This window comes from Nycticebus coucang, chromosome 14 (genome assembly GCF_027406575.1).
Source record: "Nycticebus coucang isolate mNycCou1 chromosome 14, mNycCou1.pri, whole genome shotgun sequence".
Taxonomy (NCBI): domain Eukaryota; kingdom Metazoa; phylum Chordata; class Mammalia; order Primates; family Lorisidae; genus Nycticebus; species Nycticebus coucang.
The window spans coordinates 78750910-78764005 of NC_069793.1; the positions used below are offsets into that span (position 1 = coordinate 78750910).

At 35.6% G+C, this 13096-nt stretch overlaps 1 protein-coding gene across 20 annotated transcripts in view; it reads right to left on the reverse strand.

Annotated features, from left to right (window-relative positions):
• DLG2 (discs large MAGUK scaffold protein 2) overlaps positions 1–13096 on the reverse strand; it is a 2435891-nt gene that overhangs the window by 648569 nt on the left and 1774226 nt on the right. For all 20 annotated transcript variants that reach the window (XM_053560224.1, XM_053560234.1, XM_053560232.1 and 17 more), the window contains 2 exons: positions 12478–12622; positions 10041–10179 (listed from right to left, as the gene is read on the reverse strand). In XM_053560224.1, the coding sequence (XP_053416199.1) occupies positions 10041–10179; positions 12478–12622 (284 nt within the window). The remainder of the gene's footprint in view (positions 1–10040; positions 10180–12477; positions 12623–13096) is intronic.

The following is a 13096-nucleotide window of genomic DNA, read 5'->3' on the forward strand; positions in this document are numbered from 1 at the left end:
TGGATATAAAAGGAAAAAAGAGAAAAGGTTAACTTCAGGTTTAGGGCCTGAGCAATGGCAGAGCACAGCTGTCATTTACCAAGAAGAAGACAATGCAAAGGCGGGGGGACACTGAAAATGCACCTCAAGAGCTTGTTTTTGCACATCTTAAATATGCGTTGTCTGTCTGGCAACTGAGATGCTGACTAGATAGTGAGAATCTAGGCGTTTATTTTAAAGAAATACATAATCAGGAGATGGAGTCAGGTCACATGTGCATTATCTATAATAATAAAAAACTATAAAGAACACAAATGTCCAATATAGTAGTTAAATAATTATGGTTTATCTATGTAACAGACTATTAAATAGCAAGTAAATTATGGTTTTGAAGACTAAAACATACTAAAAAAGCCAAAAAAATCCCAAACCCCACTATATATATATTATTATCCACAGTTTATAATTTAATATACAGACATAAAGAAAGCTCAAAGGAAAATATACCAAATGATCATCTCTCTACGGTTGCATAAGTAATATTTTATTAGTTTTTCTTTATTTTTTTATAATTTGTATACAAATTTATGTTGCTTTTATAATTAGAGAAAACAATAAAATAAGATAAAAATATAAAACATTAAAAGAAAAAATTAAGGAGGAATATAAAGTAGACTGATAAGTAATAAAGATTTTTTAAAAATCTGGGAAAAATATCCAAAGGCAGTATTTTAAAAATGCATTTTTACTCAAAAATAGTTTTCTCCATCATCTAAATTAGTGAAATTACCTAGAAGCAAAAAGTGAATGATGGAACACCAAACTTAGGAAATTTATAACTTAATAATATAGTTAGAATATAAATATTTGGAATGCAATGATTGTATCTCAAAATTTTCTTATATTTTAGTAAGGCAAATATTAATACACATAATAATATAGGAACTTCACACAAAACAGCTAATGCAACAGGAGATGGCAGGACCATGACTCAGGTATTGCACTACTGTCATGGATAATTGTCAAATTATATATCTACCTGCTGGGCAATTAGGAATCAGCTACCATCTTGTCTTTTGTTACTATTTATTGATATCTGAACGTGAACGTAAACTCCTAGAGGAAGAGATCATATCTACTTTCTTGAGTCATAGTATACATCCTGTTTTGGTGTCATACAGATAAAGTCAGAAATAAGCTATATATTGTGTTGACAACAATAGTTAGCTTGTAATGGAAGGGGTTAGAGATCAGCTGATGGTTGATGGCTTCTGCAGGGGTCACTCCAAAATTCTCCACTATTTATCAACAATCTTTTTTCTTTTTTGTATTGATGAGCCATGAAAGCCAAGGACATGCTCATCTTATTAAGATGCAATGCAGCATTGATCAAATAACCATTTAAATTCTATACATATAGCATCATCTATAACTATTGATGTGTAATAACTATTTTCTGTAAAATTATCAGGCATAGAATTGTGTTTATGTCTAGCTAATTCATGAGGTACATAGAAAATGATAAGTATCTATAGCAGACAGTCTTAAAATTCTCATTATTGTTTCATTTTTGTTGGCATCAAATGTATTACTCTTAGAGCAAACAGCAACTTAACACATTTTCTAATACATGTTTTGATAATCCCCTTTAATTAAGATTTATCAACTTCCCCATTAGCATACCCACTCTCTAAACTTCTAACAGGATAGCTCTATACATCACGACTCATGTTTTATGTAAGTAAAAACTAAATGATTATAAGGAGCCATCATTTATAAAGAGAAAAGTCCCCTTGAGGCTTCCACTTAATGGTCTATCCTCCATCTGTCTCACTAATTTTGCCCCAGTTCCCCCCTTCTATTACTATACTTTGTGTCAAAAGATACATTATAGTACCAGTCTGTGCTGGAGAAATCAGGCATGTAGCACAGAGGAAAACAAATAACTCAGACACTTGCTTATGAATCTTTCATTTGGTTAAGTTTAAGAATAAACTTCATAAAGGCTCTGAGGATTCTAATGCCATGCTCTGCAGAAGTTTTTAAGAGAAAAGCTATACGGTTTTAGTTACTGAGAGTTACTATAAATAAAAAGGAGCAAAATCAAAATTAACAAATTATCCATAGATAATTATATTTTAGACAGAGAGGTCAATGTGACAGACTAGTTTATATCATATTTGGTTCCTCTGAATTCTATATTAGATGTTCAATGCAGGTGGTGCTAGATATAGTCATAAAAATAAAGATCCCAATATAGCATTCAGACTATATGACTTTATGTTTGTAACAACATTTCATTTTTAATATTTATTTCTTTTTGAGACAGTCTTACTCAGTCATCCTGGGGTTGAGTGCTGTGGCATCATGGCTCACAGCAACCTCAAATTCTTGGGTTTAAGAGATACTCTTAGCCTACTGAGTGGCTGGGACTACAGGTGCCAGCCCCAACACCTGGCTAGTTTTTGTATTTTTAGTAGAGACTGGGTCTCACTTTGCTCAAGCTGGGCTCAAACTCCAGAGCTCAGGCGATTCACCAGCATCAGCCTCCCACGGCACCCACCCTAGACCATATGACTTTAATAAAATATTCTAATATGCTCTGTCACTTAAATAACTTGAAAAAATATATAGATTACCACATGCGAGTAGCTGCATAATGTTGTTGGTTACATTTCCATAAATACTTGGGGGGATGTTTTCCAAAAGTTATTTCATCCATATAACAGGTTATCTTAAAATTTTTGTTTTTCAATGGTATTTAACAACAGCTAACATTTATCATGGGCTTACTTTTTTTCTAAACTTGTTATGTATTAATTCAGTTTATTGTTGCAATAAGCTGAGGTGGAAAGCATCATTCTACTCCATTTATGAATGAGAACGCTATAAGAAAGGGCAATTACATAACTTACTCAAGGTTACAAAGGTAAGAAATAGTGCGATTCAAACCAGAGCCGGGTGGATTTAACCCCATGCACCTAATCACTGTTATACTAATCACAATTCTAAATCGGGGTTCGTTATCTGCTTGGGGTACTCTCAGCTCTTTGTCATTATATTTGATTAAAGTTATATAAGACAGCATTTCTTTCTGTGTGAGAAGAAACTTCCAGTTTACCCAGAAATAGTTTCAAGTCTTCCACTAGTTCTAGTTCATCTCTCTCTACTAGTTCATCTCATTTAGGTCATAAGTGGCTGGACTCCTTTATGTTCCTGAGGGAAAAACACTGAACTTATTTCCGCATCAGCGACTTTGGCCTTGCTATTCTCTCTTCTTAGAACGCTCTTTCTCTGATCTTTAACCATTTTCTTCTTTTCATTCATATGCTGTCTCCTAAGAGAGGCCCTCCCTGTTATCGTCCTTCAAACTGTTCTCTTCTCCAGTCACTGCTTGTCACATTATCCTATTTTATTTTCTTTATAGCATTTAGCACTATTTTAACTTAACCCATTTATTCCCATAGCTCTTCTTCAATACGCTTGGATGTAAATGCCAGATAAGAGGGTGTATGGTTTGCTCACCAGTGTGATTTTATTGCTAATAACTTTGGGTATAAGGTGACTGTTCACTGAATGATAAACAAATGAAAAATTAAAGAGAAAAGATAACTTACTATACATTAGACGGCATGGCTAGTAAGCTTGTGGTCTGTCATTTGGAGAGACTGAAGTAGAAGTAGACTCCAGACTGACAGGACCATGTATCTGTTTAGTAAATGAGGGAGCCAAAGTGGTGAATAACAGAGTCACAATTTTGAGGGGTTCTTAAAAGTTTCTATAGACAATAAATCTTTCTTGACACTTTTTTCTTTTTTAATGAGACAGAATTTCACTTTGTCACCTGCAGTACAGTGCCATGGTGTTATAGCTCATAGCAACCTCAAACTCTTGGGCATAAGTGAGCCTCTTGCCTCAGCCTCCCGAATAGCTGGGACTACAGGCATTCACTATAACTCCCAGCTAATTTTTAGAGACAGGGTCTCGCTCTTGCTCAGACTGGTCTTGAACTCCTAAACTCAAGCAATCCACTTGCCTTGGGCTTCAAGAGTGGTAAGGATTACAGGCGTGAGCCATGGCACCTGGCCTAGTTTATGCTTTTTGATCAACCAGTCTACATGAGGGAACATTATGCAGGGCCAGTGAGAGAAACATGGATTTATTAAGTTCAGCGTTAGGTGAACTTGGTTTCTAATATGGAGGAATACATCTCTGATGGTTAAATTTAGGTCCCTCGGTTCCATAATGACATTTGTCACATTTATAACTTGTGAAAGTTGCCGCACCCCCGGCATCTAGCCGTGGTGAGGTGGCGCTGTCCGCGTTGTAAAACACGTGGTTAGGTGGTCTGTGCTCCCCGGAGCGATACCCCCAGCCCCCCTGGTATGCGACAGCAGCGCAGAAGTTGCCTAGCATACTTTTTGATGAACGTAATGACTCACGAGGTGCGGCATAGAAGCCTAAGAAACCTTTACCCTGAAACCTGTTTGTTGAGTTGTATGCCTGATTGTTACCTGATTGTTTTAAGAAACCAAGAATAAACATAATGACTTACTGATCCATAATCACACATAGCCGATGGAGACTCAATGTCTCCAGGGGAACGATGCAAGAGCACGCTCCCACCATAAATGTCAGTGAATTGAGACAATGCATTGAGACAATGCAGGAACAGCAAACAAGATGCTCCATCTAGATATGTACTTACACCACCCACAGCCACCCACGACTTAAAACTTTCCACATACCTTTACATTTCATATATTTCCTAGTACTATAATCACTTACATAATTTACACATATATGAAATCTTTTAATCACATTAGAAGTAAATAATTTGTGAATTATTACTAATACTAGTAGTTATAAAGAAAGAATTTTCACGTTTTAAAACTCTAACCTTTAAAGCATTTACTTAGATAAGGGGAAGTGAAAGACACAACTGATAACCAGCAGCCTTTGTTCCCCCTCGCGGGCAAAACCCCTTGCAGACAGGATATTGTTTAAGTGAGATGGTCAAATACTCACATCTACAAGGTTAGATATTAACTTGTAAAGCTCAGCAAGTTGTAAAAATACCTTTTGTAATTTGTAATGCTTTGTCAAAAATGTATAAAAACCAATCTTAAAATTCAGTAAAGTACAGCTGCTTTCTTCATCACTCGTGGTGTGTGGCAGTTTGTCATTCCATCCTGCGTCGACCTTTCAATCAACCTGTGCCGTTCGCCCTGAGCACCCTCGAACTGAGACCCATCGACTGGCGGTCCGCGACAGAAAGTAAGTCATCTTGAAAGAAAACTATTACTTTATATCCCTGATTTTTGGTTTCATTTAGGTTCTGATGATTTGTTTGTATATCCTGAGAACATTTAACCAGACAGTGATGATGTGCTGTTTGCACCTCTTCTGAGCGACAGGGAAGACTTGGCTCAGCAGAGGCAGAATCCATAGACAGGTGATGGACCAAGAGGACGCTGGTCACAGAGGACTGATTACAGCTTTTTGTATGTTATTTTATTAGTAAAAACAAGTGAACATTAGCTTAGTGAAAAAAAGAGAACATTGGGGTGGATATTCAAAGACATTGTTCTAAATTTCTGGTTCTAAATATGAACCAGAAAAAAAAAAACAACAAATAATTCTGGGCCCTGTGTCCCTTGCCCATTTTGTCCATTAAATGAAGGGAGATTAGAGTCTACATTTATTTAGGGTCCTTCCACTTCTGACAGTCTATAACTACTGAGCCTAAAACTATCTCAGCATTATTGTCATAGCTTCGTATTTCAAAAATTGAAAACCAGATCTCTGCATCACAATTGATATGGATTCATAGGGAACTCAGTGGGCATTCTACTAAGACGATTTTATCCAAGACTTTTTTATTTGTGTTCCCTTTCTGTAAATCAATGGAAAAACAAAATTTCCCACCTTATGCAGATATATGTTTTTTTAAATAATGATAAAGAGATTTAAAAACCTCAGCTAAGTCATTGTAGCATTATTCTAATCAAAACTGCTTTAAAAAGTCTTACTATACATGTATATTCAAAAATGAATATAATGAGAAAAATAGAGAAGTACTTCTTGCAACAAATTAAGATAGATATGAGCATATGAAGTAAAAGACTTCTAATAAGATGTGAATTTAAAGGTTGTTGGAAAGTTCACATTTCATAAAAATGTTTCACTATTGGTCCAAGTATCATTATTAGATATTTATCCTCTTGATTTCTATTTTAGGAAAACATAAAAAAGGTTTCAAACATATTATATGAACTTAGGAAAATAATAAATTTATAGAGCCTTCTAAAAATGACAAGTAACATTCACACAGGTTATATTAAAACTTCATAATACTTTGAGGAAATTAGAAGACCCTTCATCCTAAATCTACAGATGAGGAAATCAAGACTCACAGAGATTAAATTACTTGTTCATAGTCATTTAGGTCATAAGTGGCAGGAAAAGGACTACAAACCAGGGATGTGGGAAATAGGCCTTTGAAGACAGACTTGAATCAAATTTTGATTCTGCTATTAGTTTGCTGCATGATATGAAGCAATTACTTAACCTCTGTGAGCATTTTTTATCTGTAAAAATAAAAAGAATCATGTAAATAACATTAAAAAATGATATAGTGTATTAAAGCACTTTGTGTTAATGGTGCATCATAGCGATCCTTTTGTTTTTACTACTCTCTTTGTTTGTTTATTTATTTAGGCAGAGTCTCAAGCTGTTGCCCTGGGTAGAGTGCTGTGGCATCATGGCTCACGGCAATCTCAAACTTATGGGCTTAAGTGATTTTCTTGCCTCAGTCTCCCAAGTAGCTGGGACCACAAGCGTCCACCACAACACCTGGCGGAGGGATTATTTTTCTTTATGAGTCTTATTTTAAACCTTAGTATTTGCTTCTATTTTATTTCACATTCTTCTTGAGTCTGCACAACCGATCCCCTTACCACAAATGCCCTCCCTGCTTTTTTGACTCTGTGACCAGTGCCTAGACAGTTCTGAATTTAAACTCAAGAGACATTTTCTCTTTCAAACCTTCTTTTGTGTCATTGGCTGTTTCTATGGCAGTCATCTAAAACTCACATTCATTTAAGACTATTTCCTAAGTACCTTCTATGGTGTTAGGAATCTCTGCTAGGGTTACATGAGGGCATTTCATACAGTCTTCAAACAGCCTCTTGTTTTGTTTGTTTCTGTTGGTAGTTCCCAGACTTTGGGACTAATATAAAGTGGCCAAGATTTTATCTTCTAAATAAGGACAAAATAAAGAACAGTATTTACTATCACAATTCTTTTACAAAAGAAAGGACGTTTTGGCACCAAAATATATACCCTTAAGAATTTGAAAATTTAATAAATAAGGAAAATAAGTGCAAAACTTCATGGAGGGGTGGGTCTATATCATCAGGGAATAGGCACTGGGCAATATAATGGTTTACATAGATTTCTGCTCTAATTTTTTAATAGTTCTTAGATGCTATTTCTTACTCAGTTTTGCATTTCTAATGCAGCACCCACTGTCAGAACTATTCAGTTAATATTTATGAATGAGCCAATGAAGCTGCATCTGGGAAATACCTCTGATAGCAAGACTCATAGTAATGGCTGTAGCACAAAGTGCTGGTGAGAGGACATGGGCTGTGGTGGGAGAGCAGTGGAGTGGGGGTGTGTTTGTGTATGTGCGTAAACTGTTAGAATTTACTTCACAAATTTACCAGGCACCAACCATTCAGAATATTTTATTCAGGTTTATTAGTGAGATTGCTCTGCAGGGTATAGGGGGCAGGAAGTAAGATATTGAAGCATATCACCATAGGAAGAAACTGACCTTTTCCCTAGGATCCTGGAATAGTATCTGTAAAAACATTTCATGTGACATCTGGAGCATTGAGTATTACATGCCAGGCACTGTTCTAAGTTATTTGCATTCATTACCCAATTTAGTCATTACAGCAATCTATTGAGTAGATTCAATTACTACATGTGTTCCCTTGTACAGATGAGAAAACTGAGGCTTACGAAGGTTACGTGGTTTTCTCAGGGTTACCCAGCCAACAGGAGATGTAGACGGCAAGTCTTCTAGCTGTCTTTAGAGCTCACCAAAACTCTTAGGTTCCTTTCTAGACACATTTTTATATGATGGACATATATATGACTTGGCTTTCATTTTAAAAATAAAGAGAAAATTTAAATATCTCTTTTAAACTAAGATTTTAAAGCTGTCAGGGCATTCAGTTTTTGTACGTAAAAGGTGTACGACCATAAACTAGTCCTTAACCTCATTGAACTTCAATTTCTACATCTCTAACATGGGGATGAAAGCCCTTCTCTCTCTGCTTTTGGGAAGATTAAATGGTTAGGGTATGTAAAACAGCTAGCAAAGGGTCTGGATTATGAAGAGGCTTTAATAAACATGAATTCACTAAGGGCTTAGTAAGATAAAATGACATTTTCAAATTAAAATCAGATCAAATATTAGTAATATGATGAAAGCAAATAGATCATTGCTCTTGTGGATAAAGGTGCCTTATTTACAGAATTCTTTAGAGAGCCATGTGGATTATCTTTGCTGTAGGCCTCATTTTAATTAAGAGCAGAGAGATCAGACATTTCAGCATAGGCAGAAGTTTATATTTGATTTACACCACAGATGCACATTTTCAGCATCCAAACATTCCATCCTTGGCTAAAGATATAACAAGCTACTTCAGCAAACCTGATATTGCAAAATAAATGGAAAATGCTTAATCATTTAAAAAGACACGCCAAAGAACGAAATGGCCAAAGCACGCACATGTACCAGTGAGGAAAGTTAACCAGCAGGAAGTCTTCTTTACTTTTGTAAAGGCTGACAAATAGTTTCAGTTAAACAAGAAGGATGTAAAATCAAAATAGTCTATCTCTATCATTTTTTCATACACAAACACACACAGAAATAAAGCATACATATCTATATATAATTTCATTTTTGATAAAAGTATTGTTTATGAAGAAAAATCAAGTTGTGGAGCAACGTGTAAAATATTTATTTTGTATAAACAAAGCCAAGTCCCACCTCTACCTACACATACATTTGGGTATGTCAGCAAGAACACGGAGAAGGTATAAAAAGTTTATGCCATGCTGTCACATTAGCTGCCACAAGACAGGTCACTCTGTAGGGGTTTGGTGGAGATTTCTGTTTCTTCATCTTCTTTACATTTCTTTCCCATATGTAATTAATATATATTACTTTGAAACAAAAGTGTTTACAGATAAAAAGAAAAAATGTGCATTTTTTATCACACACCCACCCATTCATTTATTCACTCCTTCATTCATCATCAATATGTTTTGAATCCTTACTAATGACTATTTAAGTTGGTCTTTCTGAATTGCCCAATTTGGCTTTTTCAGAAGAGTGCTTACTAAATTTGGCTTTACTTGTGGGTAGCGATGTGGTTCTATGATCTGTCCTAGATTCTGCCCTGTTCCACTTTGGAATTAACAGGACATACTCAATTCAAACCATTTGGAGGTAACTTCTCTCCATTCCTTCCTACCTATACTTATTGCACAAGAGGGGATGTTGATTGACCACTAACTTCTATTGAATCGTGGGTGGCAATTAGTGGCAAGAACATGGAATTTCAAGTCAAAAGACTAGAGTGCCGCTTCTGACCTCCGCTAACCAGATATGTGGTATTTATATGTTACTTTCTTTCTTCTGAACCTCAGCACTTTATTCTCCTCTAGCGATAAGACCTATCTTACAGTATGGCTGTAAAGTTCAAATTAGATCAGATATGAAGTCTCAATACATTGCAAAGTGGTATATCAGTGATGCAACACTATTTCTCCATAAAGAATTTGTTATTTTGCTTCTTAACAGAAGATAATGACATATGTTTGCAACTATTTGCAGATTTCTACTTGAGGCAAGGCTATAATAAGTTTGAATGGCACTTAGAAGCTTTAGTTAGTCCCCAAACAACACTTGACATGTTAAGCAAACATGATTTCTTTCTGGTAATAAAAGCAAACCCAATTAACCAACGAGTATATCTGACCTTGTATAGTCGTCATCAACAAGCATGTGCTTTGGAATTGGTGAATACCTTCCTGGAGAGATGGGTGGCAGGGAGGTTTTGTATTCTAAAGTGCCATTGTTGCCAGAAAGTAGATGGTTTTCCATTGGTGGAGAATAAGCTAAGGGGTGGGGGCAGGGCGAGAAAAGGAAAAAGAAAAGAAACCTGTTACGTGGGTGATTCAAGTGTCATGCTATACTTTAGAGGATGTGCTAAAAATAGAAAGGCTTTTCTACATGCCAAGGACTTTCTTGTCCTCCAAGAGTGGGGAGTTGCTGTTTGTTTGCATTTAATATATACAAGCACATGGTGACCTTTAGGAGGACAAAGATGTAATAACAGTTCAATCTGTAACCCTAGTACGCATAATTAGGTGAAGAGAAGAATTGAAGGGGAGATCCAGCACACACATTTTCAGAACAATGATTAATTTCCTATTGAAATAAAATTCAAGCTTTCTAACTGCAGAGCTTACTTTCTTTTTACGTAATTAATATCTAATCATCAAATCAAAAGACTCAGAAGAAGTAGATTCTTGTATGAGACTTTTCCCCCAAATATGCTATATTCTCATCCCAGAAAGGCCAAGAACTCTGGCTTTTCTTTTCTATTCCTCCTCTCTAATATAGCTCTGCTTTAGGTGAGAACTGGATCTGGTCTTTTCTCTCTCCTCAAATTCACCTTACAAATTGTGATGAAGTAACACTCCTGATCATGCTGTTCTCTTACTTAAATGCTCTTAATTGCCACTGTGTATTGAATATAGTCTAAAATCTCCTCTTTGCTATTCTTACAAAATCGATCCATTGTAGTATCTTCCTAACACAGATTCTTCGGTCCTCAAATGTCACTTGTACTCTGTGACATCCATACCTTTCTGTTCTATTATACCAACTATCTATAATTTTATGGTTAGGAGACATGCTGAAATATCACCCATTCTTCACAGTACAGTTCCAATGCTATCTATCTTATACATAAAGATTTTTCTGATTTTCCAAAGACAGATCATATTTCTCCTTCCTTTGAATCCCCAAAGAACATTTATTTTTCCATCACCCATATCATATATTTACCTCTTATTCTGCCAAATATTGCTGCTATTTATATATCTTACTTATCCTTCCTTCTGACCAAGCTCTTTGAAGCCCATGATCGTATCTCCTCTGCATCCCACATATTACCCAACAAGGTATCTTGCACATACTGAAGTTACCCAATACATATTTCGTGAATTGATTTGAGAGTTTTATTTTCTTTCTTTTCCCTCTTTGACCTTGACCCTATATGCCCTTTATAACATGGCTCACAGACTCTCAAGGATGATATTTCTAAATTCATCCAGTTTGAAAAACTCTGAAAGTTAAAACTCCTTCATATCTTATGGTAAGGCCAATCTCAGCTTATCATTTACTTGAGAAAAAAATATATTTGGGGGGCAAAGTGTTTTAGAATCATAAGTAAGGAAAGAAATAGCAAATGTAATGGATGGGTAAGAAAATTTTTAGCCCTAAATTTGTCTAAAGAGAAACATCCAAATCTACACAACTTGCTTAAGACTATAGTACTAATTAATAGCAAACCCTCAGGGCATACTTTCTCAGTCTCATAGGTGGAATCTCAAAAGTCTCAGAATGAGGAAGCTTAGTGATGATGACAGAACTATCCCTTAAAATTTACATAAACCATGAATCGCTTCTAAATCTAGCCCCCCCCCAAACAAAACCTTAGATGAAGTTGCTACTGACCTATTAGGAAGAGGAGAAACCATGGGCTTATGCAGCAGTAAACTTTGTGGGGATCCCAGCACAATGTCTCATCAGTTAATTGCTAGTGGTTGCCCCAGAAGCCCCCATGTCCAGCTCCCCTCTGCTGCCATAGTGACAGATATTTTTCTTTGGTTTTCTTGCAAATATAATAAATTTGGGTAGAGGTAAAAGCTATGATAGTGATTGATGATTACGATTTGGTCATTCAAGTGTAAGATTTCCTCCCTAGGAAAAAGCATAGAGCTATTTTGATCTGGTTTGCCATTCTCTCCTTTCTATTTTTTTACTACATAGATCTGAACTAGGCAGAGATTTCATGGCATGAGCATGATCATGCTTTAGGTGCTTGAGAAGTAGCCTTTAAAAATATATTACCCACATACTATTGTAATTACACTGTCTGCAACATATACCATCAAGCCTTCCCATAATGGTGAACCCACCAACTGGTTAGGATTTCTCCCTTTCAAAGCACTTGGTGAAAGCCTATAAGGCAATATGAGAGTAAAGTACAGGATATTCTCTCTGACACATTTGCAGAAGTTAACAAAAGGAATAGTGCAACTAGAGGACATTGTCAATAATTTTATAAAATTCCAATTTTGCAGACTTTGTATGCTATTCAAAGATGATACTAGTGTGGTACTTACAATGAGTAATATCCGGTGGACCATAAGGATCAGTCATATAAATGGTGGTGGGTTTGCCAACTTTTAGATAAACTACATCTGATGTGTTCTTCAATATTGCTACTGCCTCTTCATGAGTTACTTCCTCTAAACTGTAGTTATTTACCTAAAATGGGAAAAAAACCAACATTAGAGTTAAATCTATGCATCTGTAGAGAAATATCCAGGCAAGAAGATATATAGAATTATGATGCCATTTAAAGATTAAATTGTAATAATTAGTCTAGTAATTAGATCACACTTTGACAAAATAGTATAATAATGGCATTAGTCAAAGCAGACAAGATACAGTCATTGATATACTATAAACAAAGTTGCCACTCCTTTTTTATGAGACAGTAAGAAAATGAAATTCAGAAAAGTATTTGTAGGAAAAGGCAATAACAAATCATATGTTGTCTTATTAAGTTACAGTTTTTGTGATTGCAAAAAGTGATACATAGAAGTTGAAGAAAAGTTAAAAAGAGAAGGAGAAAATAAATATTATCTATAGTCTCCCTACTTGGATATCTTTTTATGATTCCGCACATCAGTGAGATCATGAGATAGTTTCCTTTCAGTGTCTGGCTTATCTCATTTA